Below are 24,073 nucleotides of genomic sequence, written 5' to 3'. Positions count from 1 at the left end.
GGCATCGAGAGGAGGGGCTCAGTGAGGGGAGAGGGAGGGGGAAGCCCGCTCCCCCCGCCAGTTTTCTCCAGGTTTCTGCAGCGTCCCCGGGAGCTGCAAAGGGAGAAAGGAGGGGTGGGGTCCACCAGGCAGGACCATCTGAGCCCTGCTAGGCTGTCCCCTGGCCCTTTGGCTCCTGGCCGAAGCTCTCCCGGTTGTGGGCCCGCTCGACAGCTGATTAGGAGAGTGACGCTAAGAGGGTGTTGAGAGTCTGCACTTGACTCGAGTACTTGCTCTGGGCTGGACCCTGCACCAGACTTTCTGTATTTTCATTCATCGTCCTCACAACCAGCCTGTAAGGCAGATGCTGTTATCACCCCAACTCGACAAGCGATGAAACCCAGGCTTGGGCCGGGGGGGGTGACTTGCTGAGGTCCCCGAGTGGGCAGGTGTGTGGCCCTCTGCGGGGCCCTGGCTGTGTGCTGGCCTCTGGGGTGATGGCCAGAGGCTGGGCTGCAGCTCCTCCAGGGGTTGGGGTGGGCAGAGGGCCTGGGCGTGCAGGAGCGGAGGCAGGGGGCTGGACGCCCGGCTCTCTCTCAGCTCCTGTTTCTCTCCCCCCAGGGCGGTGAGAGCCAGACCCTCCGATGGCAGCCCCTGGCGGCCCCGCAGGCCCTTCTTTCCTTCTTTTCTGTCCTGTTCTCTCCTCTTCTCTCTTCTTTCGCTCCCTCGCCCTCCGCCCTTCCCTCTCTCTGTACAGGGTTTCCGACCGCCTGCTTCGGCCCCTCCTGGGGGCCCCTGTGGTCTCGGTGTCCGTATCTTGGGGAGCAGTGGCTCTCCTTGTTGCGTCCTCCTCAGTGGCCGGGTGGGACCGTGGCCGGGGGTGTGACTAACGTGGCTTTGTCTCTGTCTGTCTCCCCGACCCCCGTGCTCTGCTGTGCGGCCCCCCGCCTGCTGCTGACCCCCAGCTCCGGAAAGGCCCACCAGTCCCTCCGCCTCCCAAACACACCCCGTCCAAGGAGGTCAAGCAGGAGCAGATCCTCAGCCTGTTTGAGGACACGTTTGTCCCTGAGATCAGCGTGACCACCCCCTCCCAGGTCAGCCGCGGCCGCCGCGGCCCAGCTCTCTCTCCCTTCTCTCGCTCTTTCAGGGTGTGCATGGCCTTCCCCCCTCTCCCACCCCCCGGTGCCTCTGCCTCAGGAGCAGGAGTCTGGCTGCAGGGGTCGGCTCTGGGCCTCTCTCTCGCATGTCCCTCCCTCCCTCCCTCCACCCGTCATCCCTCATCTCTGAGCACGTGGCCAGACGTAGGGACACGGGCAAACAGTCCTAGTAGAGACTGTCGGCACCACAGTGGCCTCTCCGTTCCATTGATGCTGTGGCCAAAAGGGGCAGGGAGCACGGAGGACCTGGGCCAATCAGGGAAGGCTTCCTGGAGCAGGTGACGTTTGCCTACCAGCAGACACAGTGCGTTAGCCAGAGGTGGCAGCATGCGTGTAGGTCAGGACGGGTGAGGGACAGGCTCAGGAACTGCCGGGAGTTCCGTGCGCGTCAGGAGAGCGCTGCTTGGGCGGCGGCGAGGAGGTGACTCGCAGGGTTGGGAACACCTGCAAGGCGCTGAGACTTTAGCTCCCAGAGCTGCTGACCCCACTTGGAGCCGGGGCTGTGGCTGGGCCGCAGAGTCCGGCTCCTGCTGTCCATGCCCTAGGAGGCACGTAATGCCCATCCCCAGGGGGACGGAGGGAGGGCGGAGCAGGGGAGGTCACTGTGGTGGCAGGGGGGTGGGCCGCACACGGTCGGGTCGGCTCACAGAGGCCGCAGTGCGCCGACCACTCCAAGCCTGGCCTCCGGGCCTCACAGCCGGGCTGCCCTGTCCCCGCCGGGCCTCGCCATTCGTGCAGGCTGGCTAGTCCCAGGCTGTGCTGGGCCCACGTTGCAGCGCTGCTGTGGGCTTGTCCTGCCCGGGCCTCTGGGTTCTGCCTTGTGCAGGCTCCTTTGCACAAGCTCAGAGGCCTGGAGGGAGGGGCAGGGCTGGGGGGGTGGCACGTCAGGGGAGAAGCAGTTAGGAGCGGACCGTGCTCTCCGCGATGAGGGACCGTGGGGTGAGTGGGCTTCAAGCCCCCATGGGAGGACTTTGGGTCGGACCTAGGGACTTTCAGTGCAGGGCGGCTGGGGGAGGGCAGGAGTTGCCCTGCTTCGGGGGACCCGGGAGGGAGCCTTTGTGGAGAGCCGGCTGAGGCTGGCCCCGGGCACTCCCGGGGCCTCGGGGAACCGCGGCCTCAGGGCAGCTTGTGGCTGGGACGCTTGCTTGCCGCCTGGAGCCTGCCTCCGCCTCGGGGTGCACGCGAGGGCTAGCAGACACTGCGCAGGGAGTGGAGCCAGCCGCTGACCTACCGGGCCTGGTTCGGTTTTCAGCCCCCTCTGGGAGGGGTTGTCCCCACTTCACAGGTGAGGAATTGAGGGCCTCACCTGCAGCCAGGCCGCCCGCTGAGCGTGGCCCTCGCCGTGCTCCCTGCATGCCTCCCCTCCGTCCTTCCGCCCACTCCCCGGAGCCGGGGCCCCGCCCAGCGGGGTTGGAGAGCGCTGGCCGGGGGTGCTTTGCACGGGGCTGGGGTGGGCTGGGGTGGGCCGGCCCCCCCAGGATGCTGTGCCGCCAGCGCTGCTCTGCTGGGCTGTGGTGAGTAGCCTGCGTGCCGCCCCCGAGGCCGGTTCCAGGCCTGCGTGGGGGGAGGCTGGCCTGCTGGGAGGTGAGCAGAGAGTGCGCGGTCTGCCCTTGGCCTGGTGACCCTGTCCCCTTGGAGTCTGGTGGGGCGGCGGCTGCCTGGGCCTGGCTGGCTTCTTAGAGGGGTGGGTGGTGGGGCCACGAGGGGCAAAGAAATGCTGCCTGCAGCCGGTGAGGGCACCCAGGACCCAGCCCGCGCGGCCTCCCGGACACTCGCTCCTCTAGAGATGGCAGTGACCTTCCTCCCAGGCTCGTTGGACAGGGCTTGACCTGAAGGAGAGTCCGTGGCTGGGGATGAGCGTGGGGCGGGAGGGAGTCCCCTGAGCTTGGGCCTGGGCCCTCTGCTCTCTGCGCCTTATCCCTGAGCTGTGCGCTGGCGGCACCAGCCCTTCTCAGCACTGCGGGTCTTGGGTCTCCCCGCACAGGCTGCAGCTCAGCTGGGAAGGCCCCCCCGGGGGACCCCTGCCCATGCTTCCAGGTCTCGGGTCCTTCTAAATGGAGGACCTCAGGTGCCTTGGGCTGGAGGGCGTGTCCCGTCAGTTCTGGGCCCCATCAAGGGGGCGGGGAGGAAAGCTGGTGGCCCAGGCTTGCGGGGCTGCAGCCCTCCCAGCCCTGCCTGAGGGGAGGACCCTGGGCCAAGCCAGGGCAGGCATAGCCGTCCCTGTCCCCGGGGAAGCCCCTTGTGTGAGATGGGGCCACAGGTGAGCAAGCCCTCCTCCTAGGAAGGCAGCGTGTCCGTTGGGCACTGGTGCCAGGCGGCTTGTCCTCCAGGGTGGCTCTGGGAAAGACCCTTTTCTTCCATGATCGTCTGGCCCAGCTTACTGAGGGGCTGGCTTCTCACAGTGTGGACGGGGCCACTGCGGCCCGTCTCCTGGGGCCATTCCTGCTACATGCACATCCCTGGGCTGCACTCAGCCCCGCTGAATGGGAAACGTGGGGGGGCTGGGAGGGACGTGCAGTGTGAACACGGGTGCTCAGGTGTTGGGGACCCCCCCCACATAATGACGGGGCTCCTGGGCTCTGTGTGCTGGCTCGGCCCTGAGCTGGCTGGGGGTGGGTGTCACCACAGGACTGCCTGTCAGTCTGCGGCAGCAAGGGGAGGCCTGTACCCGTCCAGGGGCCCTCCGAGCCGGGGGACTGAGTGTGGTCTTGTCCAGCCCGGGCCGTGGCCTGGGCTGCTGCTGGCGGGCGCAGGCACTGGGAGGCCTCGTCGGCCTGCAGGATGGGGTGGACACGAGACAGCTGGGGGCTCGGCCTTGGTCTGGCGGGTGGCTGCCTGGGGGCCGGTGGCCGAGCCGGCCCCACGTGTGTCCTTGTGTGGGTGGAGCCTGTGCCGGGGGTGTGGTGTGGGTCGTGCCCTTGTGTTGGTGGGCGTGTCTGGGAGCGGAGCCTGCTGTGCCGCCCTGGCTGAGTGCTCGCAGCCTGTCACTAACTGCCTTCCTTCTCTGCCGCTGTTGCCAAGTTTGAGGCCCCGGGGCCTTTCTCGGAGCAGGCCAGTCTGCTGGACCTGGACTTTGACCCCCTCCCACCTGTGGCAAGCCCTGTGAAGGCGCCCACGCCCTCTGGTCAGGTTGGTGTGAGCCCACCACTGCCCGCGGGCCCACCGGCCTCTGGGCACCGGGGCCTGGGTTCATGTCTGCCCACCGGCCATGTGGGCCCATCTAGGCCCAGGCCTTTGGGGGTCCTGGGGTCACCAGGCTCTCCTCCCACTCACTGCCCTTCCCCTGGAGCCCTGGCCCCCAGCTCTTGTCACCCTCCCTGGTCCTGACCATGGGGAAGGGAAGAGGGCAGACACAGGTCAGCAAGAGGACCCTCAGGAGCAGGTCAGCCGAGCACTCACCTGGCAACTTACACGGTCCATCTCAGCATCCTGCTGCCCCTCTCCTGGCGGCAGCCCCGGGTTTGGGCACTCCCTGGCCTGGGGGTCTCAGTAGCCTGGAAGGTGTCCAGGACTCGGTGCTCTGGAGACCGCAGAGCCCGGCTCTGTTCTGCCCTGTGCCTGCTGGGCTCGAGGGCCCTGGGACGGGTGCGGGGTGGGGGTCCCTGGGGACTGCTTGCCTGCCGCCGTCTCTAACCTCCATGCTAACTCTGTCCTTCTCCCCTCTGCTGTGCTCAGTCAATTCCGTGGGACCTCTGGGAGGTAAGCTGTGTTTGCTCTGTGCCCACCCCGCCTCGTCCTGCACCTGGCTGGTTCACAGGTGCACACGCACACGCACGCTTGGCCGTGCCCACGCGCACAGGGAGCTGCCGCGCCTCCAGCTGTTCTGTTTCCCGCCCCCCCCACCCCCGCCATGGAGACACTGGGCCTTCAGCCAGGCCCTGTGGGAAAGGGCTCCTCAGCTTAGCCTCTGAAGAGTCCCCTGTGGTGCAGCCCAGTTGTCAGGGCCTGTGAGCGGCGTAGACAGTGACCAACTGGTCCCCGAGGGTGGGTGGGGTGTCCCCGTGCTGGGCCAAGGCCTGCTGGGTAGGGGGGCCTTGGGGTGGAGGGTCCTTGCCCCCGAGGAGCGTTCTGTCAGTAGGGGCCCTGCAGGGCAGTGGCACCAGGGAGCTGCTGGAACAGAGGAGGGGGGAGAGATGATTCGAGAAACAGGACAGAAAGAGTGAGGCCAGACGCCTGCCCGACAGGTGCTGTCATCACCTGGTGGCCCAGACATCCACGTCCTCAGGGAGGACACGGGACACCCCACAGCTGGTGACGTGGCTCCCGCAGGAGCAGGAGGGGCTGGCGAGAAAGTGCCCACAGCCCAGGCTCTGGGGCTCGCAAGCTCCAGGGTATTTCACTGGAGGAGGCCAGAGAGAGCCTGGCGCAGGCAGGCAGAGCCTCCCCCCAGCCACGTGCTGAGCTGCGTGTGGCACATTCGCACTTTCCTGTCCTCTGGGCAGTGGTGGGAGGAGGTGTCCCCCTGGGGAGTCTGTCTGTGCCCCGTGGGGCTCCGGCCAGGCTGCAGGCGCCCATCTGCTCCTGTGGGCCCACGCTGGGCTGCTCACGACCTTCTTCTCTTGTCTCCCCAACCCCGTCCCCCGCCCCTCCCACCCTGTTCTCCCTGGTGGCCCATCACTAGCCCACAGAGAGTCCAGCTGGCAGCCTGCCTTCCAGGGAGCCCAGCGCTGCCGAGGGCACCTTTGCCGTGGCCTGGCCCAGCCAGACGGCCGAGCCGGGGCCTGCCCAAGTAAGTGCCCCCGCCATCCCCTCACCCGCCCCCGGCCTCTGGGGGTGTAGCATGGAGGAAGAGCCCGGAGGAGGGGGCACAGGACGGACAAGGCCACCGTGGGACTGAGGGTGAGGCTAGGGCCCTGAGCCAGGAGGCCCCGGGGCAGGGCTTGTCTGTCACTCGTGCTGGGGTGGCTCAGGTCAGGTCAGCCCCTCACCCGCTCGCCAACCCCCCATCCCAGCTTCCCAGCTCAGGCCTCCCACGGTGGGAGGGAGGCATGTCTCGAGCACCTCCAGGTCCATGGTGGGCACTCTCCAGAATTCTCCTTTAACCTTCAGCCTGACCTAGACATTTCCTCCTCCGACAGATGAGGAGGTGGGGGCCAGGAGGGCTGAGTGATTGCTCCCAGAGCTCAGAAGTGGCTGAGTTTCAGTGCGGGCCAGCGCAGCCTGACTGCAGCCGGGCAGTGTCCGAGGTGCCCTGCCTGGGCCCTGGCCATGGGAGCCACCTGTGAGGGGCCAGCGGGGCCAGGCGGGTGGGAGGAAGCCGAGGCTTGGCCTAGGGCTTGGGCTTAGAGGGCAGGGCCTGTGAGGGAGGCTCAGGGGTGGCACCCAGGGGCCTCTGCTGGGCTTCTCAGCAGTATGTCACTCCGGGTCCGTGTGTCTGCTAGCACCTTCTCCAGCCGCTTCCTTGCCGGAGCCTTTCTTTGAGGGGCTCCCTGTACCAGGCAGAGGCACTGGCTCTCCGTGGCCCCTCTCCTTGTCCTGGTCTCAGCGCCCCATCCTGTGTCTGACCCCATGCCCGCATTTATGTTGCAGCCAGCAGAGGCCTCGGAGGTGGCGTGTGGGACCCACCCTGCGGCTGGAGCCCAGGAGCCCGGGGAGACAGCAGCAAGTGAAGCAGCCTCCGTAAGATGACAGGGACCAAAGCCCTGGCTTTTCTCCCCACCGCCCGCGGCTCCCTAGCCCCATGTCTTGCTCTGTGCTGGTCCAGGTCATGGTTCCTGGTGAGGAACCTGGAAGCAGGCTGGTCTGGCATTGGGCACAGACACCCCCTTCTCTGCCCGAGCGGCCCCGCCCTCCGGGACCCACTCCCCGCCCTCGCTAACCTGCGCCCCCTCCCCCCAGAGCTCTCTCCCTGCGGTGGTGGTGGAGACCTTTTCGGCAACTGTGAACGGCACGGTGGAGGGCGGCAGCGGGGCAGGGCGCCTGGACCTGCCCCCGGGGTTCATGTTCAAGGTGAGCCTGGCCTGCTGATCCGCAGCCTCTGGCTGCCTCCATGGGGTGGGGAGTACACTGGGCCCGAGGCTACGTGGGGGGCCCAAAGCCGTCCCTCCCCGACTACCCGTCCTCTGCTCCCCGATCCGCGAGGTGGCGTCCGAGCCCCGCTCCTGCTGCTTTCACCTTCTCCCGGCGCCCACGGGGCTGCAGGTGGGACAAAGGCTGCCGAGGAAAGGGGTGTCAGCTCTCCCCACCCTCTGCAGGTGCAGGCCCAGCACGACTACACGGCCACGGACACAGACGAGCTGCAGCTCAAAGCTGGGGACGTGGTGCTGGTCATCCCCTTCCAGAACCCGGAGGAGCAGGTAAGGCCCGGTGCAGGGAGGCGGCGCGGCCAGCAGGGGGCAGCAGAGCCACGCCAGCCGACCCGCGGCCTCTCCCCACGGCCGCGCCTTTCTTTACGCCTCCCTTCCCTGCGGCCGGCACAGTTCCCCTTTGCTGCTCTCACCCTGTCTGCCCCCTTTCAGTCTCTCACTTCCTGCTTCTTGCTTCCTCCTTTCCTCAGCCTCTGTCTGCCTTTCTCTCGATTCTCTGCATCCTAGTTCCTTCGGCCCCTTCTCCCTTCCAGGCCCCCCCAACCCGGGCCCCCCTCCTCCAGGACCGCATCCCAGGCTGCCCCTCCATGGACCACGCCCCACCCACCCGCTGCTCTGCAGCCTCCTGTTGGCCCCAGGTGCCACCCTCCAGGCTGGCCCCGCCCTGTCCACAAGGGCACGTGCTTCCCTGCCCACGTGACAGACCCCGGAGTCCACAGCCTTGCCCCCAGCTGGCCCTCACCCTGATGCCTTGCAGACCCTTCTCCTGCTGTGGCCTCTCCTTGTTGTGAAGGTCCTCAGAGTGGGCTTTGCTGAGCCCTGGGGGGCGCAGAGTGGGGCAGAACTGCCCCCCCCCCAGGTCTGGACGGGCTGCTTTATTCAGGTTGCTGTGGCCCCTCAGCAGGAGCCCCTGTCTGTGGGATGCTGGTGGTCCAGTGGGGCTGCCCACATGGGTATCCAGGTGGCAGCCACCGTGCAGAGGGGACCTAGTGGGACTCCAGTCCGTTCAGTCACCAACATGTCCCTGTGGTGTAATTGTCAGAGTGGCCGAGGGTGGGAGGAGGGCTGGATTTGGGGTGAGGCCAACCTGGCTGGGGCGTCCTGGGCTGGGACTTCAGGACACTAGGTACTTAGTGAGGCCACCGTGGGCTGGGAGGTTTGAGTAACAAGGATTTCCTGGGCCTGGCGCTGAATCAGCCCATTTTCCTAAAGCCCCAGATCCCCGCTGATCTCCCCGGTGGGCCAGCGCTGGGCTAGGTGGGGTTTTCAGGAGCAGACTCCTGGCCTCCCAGCCCACAGTGGGAGCCATCTGGGGTGGGTGGAAGTGGCCCAGGTAGGACACACACAGGGTCTAGGACAAGGCAGGTAATCCTGCAGGTGGGTCCCAGGCATAGCGCCGCTGCAGGGGCAGCAATGGCAGGGGGTGTGTGGTCACTGCAGGCCCAGGGGTCAGGGCTTGTCACGGCTTGGGTAGATGATCCCTGTGAGGGGTCAGTATTAAAGCAAAGGTCAGGTTCGACCCGGAGGGCTTGGTGGGATGGCCTCAGGTCCCTCTAGAAGCTTTCAAGTGGTCAGTGCTCAGCAGAACTTTCTGGCATTGTTTGTGGAAGGCCGGAAGAACAGTTGATGTCCTCCTCGGTGATGTGGCCTCTGTGGGCACCAGCTGGTGGGAAGCTCTTTGGTGGGGGACTGAAGGAGTCGTTTAGAGGCGTTTGGACCAGTGCGGCAGTCAGGCTGCCTTCCCGCCCTGAGGAGCACTCACCAAACAATAAAGAGTTAAATGCACCTCCTGCAGGGAGGGATGGCTCCTGGGGTGGGGGGCCCGGTTTGGGTCTCAAGAGAAGAGCAGGGAGTGCTGCCTGGAGGAGGCGTCCTTTAAGGCGGGCGTGACGGTCTAGAGGAAATGAGCGGCCAGAAGGAGGGCTCGCCCTGTCGAGAGGGACGCTGTCCTCCCCCAGCCGCATGCAACGCGCTGGCTTCCCCCCAGGATGAAGGCTGGCTCATGGGCGTGAAGGAGAGCGACTGGATCCTGCACAAGGAACTGGAGAAGTGCCGGGGCGTCTTCCCCGAGAACTTCACCGCGAGGGTGCAGTGAGAGCAGAGCGCCTGGTGGTGCTGTGGACGCGTGAACGGCAGCACCTTTTCCCGAAAAATGTGTGTTTCTTTTTTTTTTTTTCCGTTTTTGTTTTTAAAGTTTTGAAAAGCAAAGGGAAATTGAGGGGAGAGACCTAAGCCAGGAGGTGTCTTCCCAAAGATGAGGTGGTTTTCCAAAGAGCCTGGTTTCGGCGAGTCCGGCGGAATCGCCAGCGTTCCTGAAGCTGCTGTATCCCCTAGTTGAGTTCCCGGCCGCCTCCCCCGCCCGCGCCCGCGCCCGCGCCCGCGCCCGCGCCCGCGCCCGCTGGGTGGCGCCGCTGCCGCCGCCTGGGTGCCCGGCCGCGGGGCGGGGCCTGGGGGCCGCCGCGCACCGCGCTTGCCTGAAGCTTGGGCCGGCCGCTCGGGCCGGGGCCCTCCTTTCCTGGCAGCTGCCGCGGGTGGCGTCCAGCGTCCCCTGAGACCTCGGGCCCAGACACCAGCCTGGCCTGGCCCTGCCCCGCAGACGTCTGTGTGCTGTTTGAAAATAAATCTTAGTGTTCAAAGTGAAACAAACAAAAATGACAAAAGTACTCAAAGTGTGTGTGTGTGTGTGTCCCTCCATTTCTGTCTGCTATGCAGTGCAGCCGCGATTATCTGTGCTTTTGTCCTGAGACAGCCCACCCTGCAGGCCCTCTGCCCTGGCCAGCACCCCTGCCCGTGCGTGACCTCCACGTCCTTTGGGGCTCATCTGGGCCCGGACCTGGCAGGGGCTTCAGCCCTGTCCCGTGATGTTTTCACTGGCTGTTGGTGGGGATGCAGGAGATGGGGGCCAGGTGACGGGAAGGGCAGACAAGGGGCTCGAAGAGCCAGCTCTGTGCCCAGGAGTCTGCTGGGTGCCGCCCTCAGTGACTCTATTTAGTGCGTGTGAGAACTCGGGGGCGGTACCAGGGCTGCATTGCACAGATGAAGAGTCAGGCTCAAGGGATTTGGGGGGTTTGCTGGTGAGTGCTGGGACAGGGGTGGGAGTAGGGGCAGGGGCTGAACCGGGGCAGTTGGCCCCCCAGGCGCAGGGAGGCCTGATGGGCCGGCTCCGCCCCGCTCCCCCCCTGCCTCTTTTTCCGGCATCAAGGCCCCCACTGCACGCAGCCCAGGTCTCCAGCTCCATCACAGGACGCGGGCTGTTCTGAGTGGCATGTGGCACATGCAGCAGTGGCCTGGGTCCTTCCCGGGGGCCGCTGGAGTTGTGCTCTTGGGCCCAGGGACCAGCCTGGACTTCCAGGTGGCAAGGATTTTTCTCTGCAAAAATCTCTTCTGCAGAAAAAGCAGGTGAAAGGGATGGACATTGGAGTCTTAGCTTTACTTTTGGATATAAGTCCTGAGCTTTGTTTCAGGTGGCAGGATTGTCACTGCCGTGGTTCTGCCTTGTCCTGTGGCTGACAACGTCTGCTCTGTCAACCAAAGTGTCTATGGGCAAGGAAATTATGAGAGTGGGGCACAGGAAGCTGATTTCTATTGCCCCTGCTTCGAAAGCTTTAGCATTTCCGCCCTTTTTCTTCTCCCTCCCTCCCTCCCTCCCTCCCTCCCTTCCAGGTTGACAGGTTAATTCTCTTTCCCAAGGCCACTCAGCTCATTGTTGGTGGAGCCAAGCTTGAAGCCCAGACCAGGCGAGCGCCACTGAGCTTCCAAACCTGGGGTGTGTGTGCCCTGGGGTGTGTGTGCCCTGGGGGGTGTGGAGGTCTGCAGCCACGGTGCCAACACGAGAGGCTTCACTTTTATTTCACGATGAGAAATTTAAAGACATCATTCAGGAGATAGCATTTGCGTTAGGTTTCTCACAAGGTGAGACTCAGAGATGTATCAGCTGGTGGCTGAGCCTCAAGGGGGTCCTGCCCCTTGCAGCTGGGGTGCTTTGGCAGGAAGAGCCCTGCTTTGTGTCGGGTGGGGCCTGCAGGGAGCTCCTTGTGGGAGTGGGGAGGGAGCCGGCCCTGCAGGGACAGCTCCAGCCGTAGGACCCGTGTGGTGCTCCGCCCAAGTGAATAAGTAGCTAGCTCGAGGCCTGAGCTACTCGAGTGTCTGGGAGCTGGGACACGTCCAGGTGTGTGTCAGTCCAAGAGAGCTCAGAGCCAGGCAGCTCACACCTTGTCGGCCTCCCCTCCCCATCCTTGAGGCCACAGCCGCCCCTGGCCCATCTCATGGACTCCCCTGGCCTCCCCTCCTTCTGGCCGGCTCCCCAGGAGGCCTTCCGCAGTGACTCGGACATCGTCCAGCCTGCCGGCTGGCCTCCTGCTCCTCCGCCTCGGTTGGATTTGGTAACCAGGCTGGCATTGCTCCTCCTGGTTCCACTGGCCTGCAGACCCTCGGCTCTGCCTCTGGGAATTCAAGTATTCACACCTCTAGCCTCACCACCCCAAACACCAGGCTCTATGCAGGGACTCTGTGACCGAACATTGGCTTTGTTGGCTCAGCAAACCTCAGCTGGTTGTCTTCAGTGCCTGAGGTGGGTGGGCAGTCGGGCTGTAGCCCAGGCCCTCCGAGAGGCCCCTGGCTCCCCTGTGCCCTGAGTGTCAGCTTCATCTTTGGTCTGCGTCCTCGACGGTTTCAGGTTTGATGTCTGCACACCCCACCCAGAGCGGCGGGGAACTTCCTTCCCAGAAGTCCCCCAGCAAAGCTCCTTTGTCTCATTGGCCTGAGCTGGGTCAGGTCCCCAATGCTGAATCAGCCGTGTGGCCAGGGGTGGGACCTCAGGATTGGCCCCAAACTTACAAGGCCTTGAGATGGAGGCGGGGTTGGGCTGGGGGGAGAGGACACCTGGACAAAAATTTGGATATAGCTTCCAAGGAGAAGAGGGATGGATTATAGGAGCTGGAACCAGTGACTGTGCACACCACGGTGGCTTCCAGAAAGGGCCGAGAGGCCAGGGAACGTGCCTGGTGGAGACCATAAGTGTCTGTGTGAGTGTGTGTGTGTGTGACACTTGGGAGACCCTGGCTTTATTCACCACATCCGATCTATCTCGGGCCGACCTCGAGGTCCGTGTGTGACCGGTGAACAGGACGCATGCAGGGCTGTTCCTCCATGTTCCAGGAGTAACGTTCACCGACCGTCCCCCATCTCCCGCTGGAGATAGGACCTGTCCCACCACTGGAGACCGTGTAGAGTGTGACCTTCCCCAGCCGCTTGGAGACGTGTGGCTGGGGTTGCGCCTGTGTCTGCATAGATCCAGTCTCCTGACCATTCATTCACTGTTCATCCGTTCATCGATTCGTTCCTCACATCCCCCACAGGAGATTACAGAGATCATTCAGTGCAGCTCCTACCCCGCTGTGCTCACAGTCTGGGGAAAAGCAGACGGGAACAGTTAAGACCAGAACAGGTGCTGTCGTGGTGGTGAGTCCAAGGTTCTGGAGACCGAAAGGCGCCACCACCTGGCTTCACACGGGAGGGGGTGTCTCCGCTGAGCCTTTAGAGTTAACGGGGGTCCCCAGGAGCTGACGTCCGGGAGGCCCATCTCAGGCAGAGAGAAACAGGCGGAAGCGTAGGTGAGCCTGGGGGCGAGGTCAGTGGAGTTGGAGGGGCCTGTGAGGGCTCGGGCTCTCGCAGGGGGCCTGGAGCTCAGGAGAGAGGTCTGGGCTGAGGGGCAGCGAGGTGGAGATGGCCTGGGGGAGAAACGAGGGCACCTGGGAGGGGGAGGGCCCTGGGGGTGCGGCCTGGCCACAGCATCAAGAGGAGGGAGGAAGAAAAGGTTTTGCGGGCACAGAATGCTACGGAGTTGCAAAATGCCTTCCTTTAAGAAGAGTTCCCTGGTCCAGAAGCCACTGTGGCCAATGAGGCCGGAGAGGACGTGAAGGGCAGTCAAGATAGCCTTGCCTGGGCTGCTCTTGGGTCCCCGGGGCTCCGGGGAGAGGCTGCCGTGGGCCGGCCAGAGAACACGGGCAGGCCACTGTCCACGACGTTCCAGGCCCGGCTCTGGTTGTGCGGACGAGCAAATCACTGGGGAAGACCCCTCTCAGTATAATGAAGAAGGATAACTAACAATGAGGCAGGAAGCTGCCTTCCTGACAGCCCCTGATTATAGATGAACATCCCGACTGCTGATGGGGGAGGGGGGAAGAGACCTCCCTGGCCTCCCAGCCCGCCAAGGTCAACGCACAGTGGGCAGAGATGGACGTCACGTCTTGGAATCCCAGGGTGGGCAGCGGCTCGTCTCACGTCCCCAGAGTGTCCTGCCTTGTGTGAACTGCCGGGGTGACCAGGAAGGAGGCCCAGCTCTTCCCCCAAGGAGGCGATGAGCTCGTGGTGGGCCAAGGTTCGCACATAGGGACCGTCCCAGCGTGGAGGCAGTGGGATTCCTCCTTTGGAAGCCTGATATGACGCCCCATTCTTACTTTGGGAGGTCTATGGGGCAGAGGCACAGAATGGGCTGGGAAGTTTGTAGAAGGTCATCCTTCATTATGAGCTGGCAACCCTGAATTCATGGCTTCAGGCCAGTGTCCTCACCCAAGCTTCGGGTGGAGGTGTCTAAGTGCCCATCTTCCCCGATGGCCACGGCACCTCTAAGATGGGCTTGGTAAACCCGGGGCATCCCCCTGACGCCACTTCGTGCTCCCCCGATACTCACCTGCCTCTCCTCCCTAACTGAACTCTGATTTTGTCCAGGGTGCCAATCAACTCCACTGAAATCTCTCAGACTTCCTTGCAGCTATGGGTGACCTTTCGACACAATCCTGGCCAACGAGATGAAGGAGGGCATCCTCTCCCCCCAGAGTCAAAGCCTTCTTAAGACAAGGGCCCTGGGAATTCCCTGGTGGTCCAGTGGTTAGGACTTGGCGCTCTCACTGGACTCCGTCCCTGGTTGGGAATTAGGATCCTGCAAGCCGTGCGACTCGGCCAACCGGAAAAAAAAAAAAAAAGAGCAGGGCCCTTGCCTCCTTCCTTGCCTGGAATGAAACAAGCCCGTCACGTTGGTGGGGTGTCTGTTACCAGAAGGGTCCTGGTTGTTCCGTGCTCTGGTGTTTGTCACCAAGTCCTCTGACCGGCCTCTTAAAGAGCTCTACATCCTTTTTCCTCCCCCTCCCCCCCTCCTCCCAGGTCAGGCCTGTCACCGCTTCCCGCAGGAATGTGACAGTGTCCTGGCCTGTCTGTGGTGTCTCCCTCTAGTCAATGCCTGGAGTGGACCAGGGCTGCCAAGGCAATTTTTCAGAAACTCATTTCTTTCTTTCCTTTCTTCCTTCCCTCCCTCCCTCCCTCCCTTCCTTCCTTCCTTTTTAAAATCAGTTTATTGATTATAGTGGTAAGTCTCATTATTTCAAGGACCCATTTTATTTATTTACTTACTTTTATTTTTTATTTTTAAATTATTTTTTGGCTGCATGCTTTGGGTCTTCGTTGCTGCGCATGGGCTTTCTCTAGTTGCAGCGAGCAGGGGCTACTCTTTGCTGCGGTGCGCGGGCTTCTCATTGTGGTGGCTTCTCTTACTGCGGAGCACGGGCTCTCTGGCGCTCGGGCTTCAGTAGCTGTGGCGCACGGGCTTAGTCGCTCCACGGCACGTGGGATCTTCCCGGACCAGGGCTTGAACCCATGCCCCCTGCAGTGGAAGCGCAGAGTCCTGACCACTGGACCTCCAGGGAAGCCCCAGAAACTCATTTCTGATGAAATTGCTCTCTTGTTTAAAGCCCCCATCCTGACCGTCTCTCTACCCCATCTTCTTCCACTCCCTGCCTTGAATCTACTGTCCCTGGAACACAGCCGAGCTGCCTGACCTCTCCGGCTGTGACTTTTCTGTGCCCCGCTGTGGCCCAGCGCCCTGCAGGGATGCGCTCTCCCCTCCGCTGACCCCGCTCCCTGTAGGACCCGAGTGCTCAGCCCTAGGTGTTGGCTGCCTCCTCCGCCTCTCCCCCACGCCCTGTCCGTCTGTCTGTCAGGGGTGCTTGGTGCTTGCGCTGCGTGTAGGGGACGGAGCTGCCCGCTCCTCCGCCCTGGCTCCCGCTCGGGGTCCAGGTGGGGTGGGGGGTGGGGGGGCTCCTCCACACTCTGCACGGTCCCTGCCAAAGCGACTCCCACTTCTGCCTGTTGCAGAAGCCAGAGGGCATTGTTTAGTAAAACTGGAATACATGAGTCACACTCCTATCACCACAGCCTGGTCACCTGTTTCATTTTTGCCTGTTTTCCTGTTTTGATCTGCAGTTTTTAACACTCCAGGGCAGACTGGCGATTCTCTTGGCCACATTTCCCCTGGTGGTGCTGTAACGGTGCAACTCAGATTGGGACTTAAACCCACGGTCTTCCAACTGAGATCACACAGCTGGTCTCAGGACTTAATGAAGCTCAGGTTCTTGATGTCTCATAGCAGAAAGAATGCAGTGAGAGACAAAGTGATAGGTAAGAAGTGGATTTATTTAGAGAGATACACGCTCCACAGACAGAGTGTGGGCCATCTCAGAAGGTGAGAAAGGCACCAGGGTATGTCAGTTTTTATAGGGGTGAGTAATTTTACAGGCTAATGAGTGGGAGGAGTATTCCAGCTATTTTGGGGAAGGGGTGGGGATTTCCAGAAGTTGGGCCACCTCCTAATTTTTGACCTTTATGGTCGGCCTTGGAACTGTCACGGCACCTGTGGGTGTGTCATTTAGCTAGTGTATTACAATGAGCGTATGATGAGGCTCAAGGGCTACTGGAAGTCGACTCGTCCGCCATCTTGGACCTATTTGGTTCTAATCAGCCTATATGTCACGTCCTCAGGCTGTGCCATGCTTTTAAAGGTTGTGCCCTGTCCCCTTCCCTCCTGTTTCAGCACTGGTCACCATGGCTGAGACGTGTCAGCCCTCGGTGGGCTTCGATCCCGCCATGGCTGACTTCCGACCGTGTCAGCCTGTGTCCTAAAGCAGGCAATGCCTGGCTCTGAGGGTGGTGGACAGACCGAAGGACAGGAGCAAGTCCCAATCTGCTCAGAGCCCTCAGGGGACCTCCCCCAGTCCGCGTAGAGGCCTTGAACCCAGCTTCCCCATGTTTAAGTCAGGAGGTTGTGATAAAATTGCTGAACCCTACACCACCAGCACCCCCTGCAGAGCCCCACTCTCCTCAGATGGTCTCTTCTGGAATGCCGGTCTCCCCAGTTAGACACCCCCTCCCGACCCTCATCGTCCTGCCAGCTGCTAATCTTCCTCTATTTTGTTCACAAGAATTTCTTGAGAGCCCATGAGATCCTAAGGCAAGAATTGCATTTTAAGATGTGTGTCCATAATTTTTTCAGCCAACAGTTTATCCAAATGAACATTTATCTTTCAAAATAGTGTGTCTGATGGAAAAGACTCTGACAAGTACAGGTTTCTGGTAACTGACTATACTGCTGAACTGAATGAATAAGCATTTTCAGAACTCTAATGGAAAACTGATGAACTCATAAAAGTGCTAACAAAAGATCAAGACAAAAAAAAATTAATTACATGGGACCGAGTGAACTGATGAGAATGATTATAATGTTTGTGACTTTCAGTTTGAATAAAAAAATAGAAAATAGTGTGTTTGGTGTATGTGTCCTTATTTCAGCAAAAGACTACGGTGGTCCAGCACGTTCTAGGATCTCTCGGGGAACATCTTCAGGCCAGGGCAGCTGTGTGTGGAAGCTTTCTGTGCTGGAAGATTATCCTCTTCTGTCGGGGAATTCCTTTTTTTGTGTAGTAAGAAGAAAGCAATTTCTATCAGAAATGTTGTCTACAGTTTGAAGTTGGAATGGATTAAACCGAGAGGAAGCAAAAAATTCCTTTAAATGAGGAAAAATGTCATTTGTTGGAAAAATAATGTCTTTAGATCACGTTTGGTTTTTTTTGGTTCTAATTGTGATTCCTTCCCCAATCATGGCCTGGATGGGAGGATACAAAGAGGTGAATTGTTTTGCAGAAGGAAGTATTGAATACCTTCCCTCTGCCTGTGGGGGAGGAGGGGGGGGGAAGGGTGGAAAGAGAGGGGGAGGAGGAGTCTGGAGGGAAAGGGGCCTGAGAATGGGGGGAAGCCAGGCCCAAGGACCCAGAGGCCAGAACATCCCTGGCAGTGAACCCTTAAGTCTGTAGGACACTGAAGACTAATATTCAAGTTGTTTCTAATTGTGTGCTGGGCTGAAAAATCCCACCTTCGATCCTAAACCTTTTATGCGTCAAATCTGCTTTGAGGAAATCAAGGAGCAGGAAGTCCCTAGAGCAGAGTGTGGAGAAAGGCACCATCTCCCCCCAGCCCTCAGCCCCGAAGAGTTCCTAGGAGACGGTGGGGCAGGGTCTGAAATGTTCAAAATATGTAGGAAAGGACAGAGGGCCATTCCACTTGGGAGCAAAGGAAAGGGTGGTTCCCAAAGGGGCAGGGGCCCCAGGCAATGAGAGGGCAGATGTTTGGGTTGCATTCAGGCCCCCGGAAGCTGGTGATGGGCCGGTTTGCAGCCTACCTCTGGGCTCCAAGCATGTGGCCTTGATGGTGGGACATTGCCTTGGGCCTCAGATTGTTTTCTACGAAACACTGGTGACAACACTTAATTCACTGGGTTGTTGCATGAGCTAAGAAGTATTAAAGAATATTTTTAAAAAGGTAAAATCATACATACATATATACATACATATCATACAAATAAAAAAGCAACACATTTTATGTAATCAATTAATGAGGAACCAGTGAGATGCTACAAGGTAATTTCAATGGGCACTAGATTCACAGAGATTCACGGTCTCTCCTGGACAAAATTCATGTGCCCTGTGACCAGGAAATCACATGTATTCTGTCAGTCCTGCGTGAACTAACTCAGTCTCCCCAGAACGGCAACCCCAGGTTGGTTGCAGGCACGCACCTCTTAACAATCAGACAACCCTCTCCCTGGGTGACACCCAGAATGTCATGAAGGGACACTCAGTAATTTTTTTTTTTTCTGCGCAATAAAGTTTCTCACAATTTTTAGGGCCATAATCTTCACCCCCAATTCCTCTTGGTCACAAAACTACGGTCTCATTAGGTCTGGCCTGATTATTTACTTAGATGCAGTAAGAATGTTCATTAATTTACGGGCCTCCTTAAATTTGCTGTGAGCCATCGAGTAACTGCCAAGGCCCTGGAATTAGCCTCTGTGGGAAGTTTTCATAATGAGTCTCAGCCTGGATTTTTTTTTTTTATTGAAGTATAGTTGATTTCCAATGTTGTGTTAATTTCTGTTGTACAGCAAAGTGATTCAGTTATACATACATATACTTGCTTTTTTATATTATTTTCCATTATAGTTTATCACAGGATATTAAATATAGTTCCCTGTGCTATACAGTAGGACCTTATTGTTTATCCATTCTACATTCTATATCTAATAGTTTGCACCTGCTAATCCCAAACTCCCAATCCATCCCTCCCCCACCCCCCTCCGCCTTGGCAACCACAAGTCTGTTCTCTATGTTTGTGAGTCTCTTTCTGTTTCGTAGATAAGTTCATTTGTGTCATATTTTAGTTTCAACGTATACATGATATCACATGGTATTTGTCTTTCTCTGTCTGACTTACCTCGCTTAGTATGATAATCTCTAGGTCCATCCATATTCTTACAAATTGCATTATGGCATTTTTTTATGGCTGAGTAATATTCCATTGTATATATAGACCACATCTTCTTTATCCATTCATCTGTCGATGGACATTTAGGATGCTTCCATGTCTTGGCTGTTGTGAATAGTGCTGCTATGAACATAGTGGTGTATGTATCTTTTTGAATTACAGTTTTGTCTGGCTGTATTGCTGGATCATATTGGAATATGATCCAGGCTGGGTTTTTCAAAGCTTCTATTATTTGCTGGGAAACAGACCCCAAGGAACTGTTGCCACTGGATGATTGGATATATTTCCTCTTTTCTCAAAGCTCCTCCGATTGGGGAATGCTCCTGATCTGCAGGGAGCAACCTTCCTCACCACCTGTGAGTCTGGGATAGGCTTTGTGGTATTGATTCTGTCTATAAAGTGGCTCATCACACCTGATTAAATGAGAATCGTCCCCAAGTATGACATCCCAAATGCACAGTCCAATTATATTCCAGGAAAAAGGAGGACAGTTTCTCATTGAACATATGACAATAACTACATTTCCATGAAAAGTTCAGGGAACTAAGCACGAGTCTCTGAATCCTGGAGTTGAGGGGGTCAGTGATAATTGGATGAAAATGTTTCTTTTCATGCCCAGCTATGAACTGTTTAGCAGCTAAAAACAATGCCCGTTTTCCATCTGAGGTGGTTCTACTCAGTACATAGGTCATCAGACCAGTACAAGATGTTTAGTGTACCATATATGGGTAAAAACTGGAAACAACCTAAATGTCTACCAACAAAAAATGATTAAAGTGTAGTCACACGATGGAATATACAGACAGGAGAAAGAATAAGCAAGAACTATATAGACCAATACGGAGTCATCTCAAAAACAATGTCCACAACCCTCTCCCCAAAAAACTGAACTGCAAGAGGAGAGTTACGATTCCAATTTTAGGAAGATTGAAAGCTTGCAAAAAACTATGCCATATATCGCTAATGGATATCCATATATAACAAAGTGTTTAAAAATGCATGGGAGTAACATATATCAAATTCAGATGAATAAGTACCGCTGAGGAGGGAGGAACGTGGGGAGGGGTTATCCAGGGACTTAAGTCATCTCTGGAAAAAAAAAAAAATGTCTCTTTTCAATTTACAAAAGCAAAGTGAATTAAATTGTAGGTTAAGAAGGAAGAGAAAGGGCCTCGTCACAGATCTATAAATGAAAAAGGCGAAAGCAACGTCAGGAATATTCCAAAAAAACTCCCCAAAAAACCCACAATAAAATGGCCTCATTCAATCCTAAGTAATTAATCCTTGTTCCTTGCACCCTGGGTCAACAGTCTGCTTTCAAGAAGGGTCTCCTCTGAACATAGAGACCTAGAAATCCTGATCTACGGGTTGGTGTGGTCTGATGGCTGTGCAGGGAAGGTCAGCTCAGCAGTCTGTCCCCAGGAGGTGGTTCCATGAGGCGTCAGTGGTCTTTTCACGGGGCCCTCAGGCTGCTCTTCACTGCCAAAGACAAAGCATCCGGTCTGTAGCTGATAGCAGAACTTCCAGACCAACAGCAGAGTACACTAAAGACTAATTTTGTCGATGACAAAAGCTGTGGTTCATTTATGACAGCAACTAGCAATGCAAAAATGGAGGAGAGTAAAAATCTCTATTGGGAAACAACTATTTCATAAGAGTTTTGATCAGTGTTTCCCTGAAGGTAAAATGAATTATGAAAAGCAAGGTCACTGACAAACTTTCAGGGCCTTCCCATAAGGCATGCAATGTCGGGAATATTTATATTGATGACATTTACCAACTTAACCTACAGAAGGCTGAGGGGCTCCTCTGATGTTTCAGCTCCTGCAGTGCAGCTCTGATGAAGGAATGTGGAACCCATTAAACAAACAATTCCTTCTAGCATCTCACTCTCTTGTTTCATAAGGTGAGAGAACAAATCTTTGTGAGTTTCCAGGGCCCCTCTGAGAAGTTTCAAAGAATGTTTTAAAGATATCTGAAAGTTTTATTGTACTGTTTCTGTATTTAGGATCTGATCTTGGGATGGAGAAATCAAAAGAGTTGTCAGAGAGGATCTGGGCATGTGATTAAGAGAATATCAGGCACTGAGAAACAATTCTTGCTCTCCTACTTGGGAATAATAAAAAAATTGTGAAGCCAACATAGAAGGTGGGATGATTCTGAAGAGCTGCATCTCTTTCCCAAGTGAGGCTTTGTGTGTATTTTGTTTGTTCATAATCAAGGACATCATAAAGTCAACATAAAGCACAGTAATTTTTATGGTAAGATCCAGACTATCTGTTATCTGGGCAGGTTACATGCAAGGTAAAGAGTCACCTTTCATATTGTAGACAAAGGCGCTAGTCAGTAAACAAAGGCAGCAAGCTCGTCAATTGTGAGTGAACTTGGCCAATTTTTTAAAATTTAATTTTCATTTTATATTGGAGCATAGTTGATTTACAATATTATGTTAGTTTCAGGTGTACAGCAAAGTGATTCAGTTATACATATACATATATCCATTCTTTTTCAGATTCTTTTCCCATATAGGTTACTACAGAGTATTGAGCAGAGTTCCCCGTGCTATACAGTAGGTCCTTGCTGATTATCTATTTTATATATAGCAATATGTACATGTTAATCCCAGACTCCTAATTTATCCCTCCCCACCACCTTTCCCCTTTGGTAACCATAAGTTTGTTTCCTATGTCTGTGAGTCTGTTTCTGTTTTGTAAATAAGTTCATTTGTATCATTTTTTCAAATTCCACATATGTGATATTATATGATATTTGTCTTTGTCTGACTTGCTTCACTTAGTATGATTATCTCTAGGTCTATCCATGTTGCTGCAAATGGCACGATTTAATTCTATTGTATGGCTGAGTAATATTCCATTGTATATATGTATCACATCTTTATCCATTCCTCTGTCAATGGACATTTAGGTTGCTTCCACATCCTGGCTATTGTAAATAGTGCTGCTGTGAACATTGGAGTGCATGTATGTTTTCGAATTATGGTTTTCTCTGGATATATGTCCAGGGGTGGGGTTGTTGGATCATATGCTAATTCTATTTTAAACATGTTTCATGATTTCTTTTCAGAATCAGGTACTCTAAACCAAGACAAATAAAATTTACTTGTTCAGTTTTGTCCCTCACTGTGCTCTTTCACATTCTGGAAGAAGACTGCCCTTTGCTGCCTCACAAAACAAAAGCACATCTACAGTTGTATTTCTTTGTTACAATTGCTTTGTGTATAACATCAACCACCCATATTAGTGATAACTTTTATCCAAAGTAACTAACTTGTGTTTTACAGAAAAAACTGGGGAGGTGGGTGGAAAACTGAGAACTTTCCTGCACAAGCCTGTGAGCTGACCAGCAGGGTACATGAGTCCACGGGCACACACCTCCCTTACTCCTTCTCCTTCTTTTCTTTTTAAAATTATTTTACTGAGGTATAGCTGATTTACAATGTTGTGTTAGTTTCAGGTGTACAGCAAAGTGACTCTGTTATACAAATACATATACCCACTCTTTTTTAGATTCTTTTCCCATATAGGTTATCACAGAGTATTGAGTAGAGTTACCTGTGCTATACAGTAGGTCCTTATTAGTTATCTATTTTATATACAGTAGTGTGTATATGTCAGTCCCAATCTTCCAATTTATCCCTCCCCTCCCTTACCCCCCCAGTAACCGTAAGTTTATGTTCTACATCTGTAACTATTTTGGTTTTGTAGATAAGTTCGTTTGTGTCATATTTTAGATTCCACTTATAAGCGATATGATATTTGTCTTTCTCTGTCTGACTTACTTCACGAATTATGAGAATCTCTAGGTCCACTGATGTTACTGCAAATGGCATTATTTTGTTCTTTTTTATGGCTGCCTTACTCCTTCTTCAAGTGGAAAATGTGAATACATTTGTTAACATGACTCCCACACAGAGCCTTTCTGTAGCATATAAAAATAAGAAGCAAAAGTACATAGAGTTAAAATTATGCTTAGTAATTTTTTTCAGTATTCTATCTTAGAAATTACCTACGTAGCCAATGAGTATCCATTTTCGCTCCATTCAATATCAGTTTAAAATTTCCAAGATCTGAAGATCTTGGAACTTGACCTCATCTGATACACTACAAAACATGCAAGTTTGTCTGAATAATGATTCAATTTCGAGTAACACCAATTTACAGTTTTCATAATTGGAATATTACATAAGAGTAATGTTAGCCTTTTGGTCAGTAAGCTATTTAAGAAGTTCAGTGAATTATTCTTTCCATGCGAAATCAAACCAAATAAAATGTACACTTGCATTATACTGAACACTGACAAATGAAGGAAAAGACCTACCTGTTTTTTAAAACAAAATTATTAAGCTAACCTGATTTACCTTATTTATGTGGACTTGGATTTATAAAATGTTTCTAGGATAGCAATTTCTTTATGAAGGATATTTTATTCAAATACATTGAAAGTATCACCACTTAGGAATATTAGATTTATATATTGCTTAATTTTTTTTCTATAAACAAATCAGAACAGAGTTTCTTTAAGATATAATAATCTAATATAATCTATTAACGTGTTTTATGCTCATACACCAAGAGGTCAAGGTCTTTTTCCACAATAGATCCACAGACACATGAATACATAGATACATAGAGAGATTTGTCTTCAGTTTTACAAGTTCAGTCACAGGCCAAAAGTAAAGACAAAATCTGACCAATCCCAGTTCTCAAAGAGCTGGTCTTCCCAGTGGGCACTAAATTCTTAATTGACTTGAGCTCAAAATAGACAAACAAACAAACAAACAAAAAAGGACTAAAAATGTATTAAAGATACATGCACCCCAATGTTCATAGCAGCATTATTTACAATTGCCAAGGTGTGGAAGCAACAGAAGAATGGATGGGGAAGATGTGGTATATATACACAATGGAATACTCCTCAGCCATAAAAAAGAATAACATTTTGCCATTTGCAGCAACATGGATGGACTTGGAGGGCATTATGCTAAATGAAATACTTAAATCAGAGAAAGACAAATGTTGTCTGATATCACTTATGTGTGGAATCTAAAAAATACAACAAAGTAGTGAATAAAACAAAAAGAAGCAGACTCATAGAGAACGAACTAGTGAGTTACCATTGGGGAGGGGCAATATAGGAGTGGAGGGAAAAAAGGGTTATTATGGGAGTATACAAAATCATACGTGTGAAACTTTTGAAAACTGTAAAGCACTATAGAATTTAAAGTATCGTTCATTCAATTAAAAA

At 55.1% G+C, this 24,073-nt stretch overlaps 2 protein-coding genes across 6 annotated transcripts in view; one reads left to right on the top strand and one right to left on the bottom strand.

Annotated features, from left to right (window-relative positions):
• The window catches only part of BIN1 (bridging integrator 1), a 58,625-nt gene extending 49,076 nt beyond the window's left edge, over window positions 1-9,549 (top strand). The window contains exons 11-18 of one of the 5 annotated variants that reach the window (XM_068545293.1): window positions 945-1,073; window positions 4,158-4,265; window positions 4,812-4,835; window positions 5,758-5,865; window positions 6,666-6,755; window positions 6,975-7,085; window positions 7,331-7,432; window positions 9,150-9,549. In XM_068545293.1, coding sequence (XP_068401394.1) covers window positions 945-1,073; window positions 4,158-4,265; window positions 4,812-4,835; window positions 5,758-5,865; window positions 6,666-6,755; window positions 6,975-7,085; window positions 7,331-7,432; window positions 9,150-9,257 — 780 coding nt within the window. In that variant the 3' untranslated portion in view covers window positions 9,258-9,549. The remainder of the gene's footprint in view (window positions 1-944; window positions 1,074-4,157; window positions 4,266-4,811; window positions 4,836-5,757; window positions 5,866-6,665; window positions 6,756-6,974; window positions 7,086-7,330; window positions 7,433-9,149) is intronic. The other 4 variants (XM_068545289.1, XM_068545291.1, XM_068545290.1 and 1 more) reach the window with 4 other exon arrangements.
• The window catches only part of TEX51 (testis expressed 51), a 146,699-nt gene continuing 132,118 nt past the window's right edge, over window positions 9,493-24,073 (bottom strand). The window contains exon 7 of the mRNA XM_068543693.1: window positions 9,493-9,684. Within this exon, the coding sequence (XP_068399794.1) occupies window positions 9,493-9,684 (192 nt within the window). The remainder of the gene's footprint in view (window positions 9,685-24,073) is intronic.

This window comes from Eschrichtius robustus, chromosome 5 (assembly GCF_028021215.1).
Source record: "Eschrichtius robustus isolate mEscRob2 chromosome 5, mEscRob2.pri, whole genome shotgun sequence".
NCBI lineage: Eukaryota > Metazoa > Chordata > Mammalia > Artiodactyla > Eschrichtiidae > Eschrichtius > Eschrichtius robustus.
Note: the sequence above shows the minus strand (reverse complement) of the source record. Positions and strands in the feature narration are given on the sequence as shown.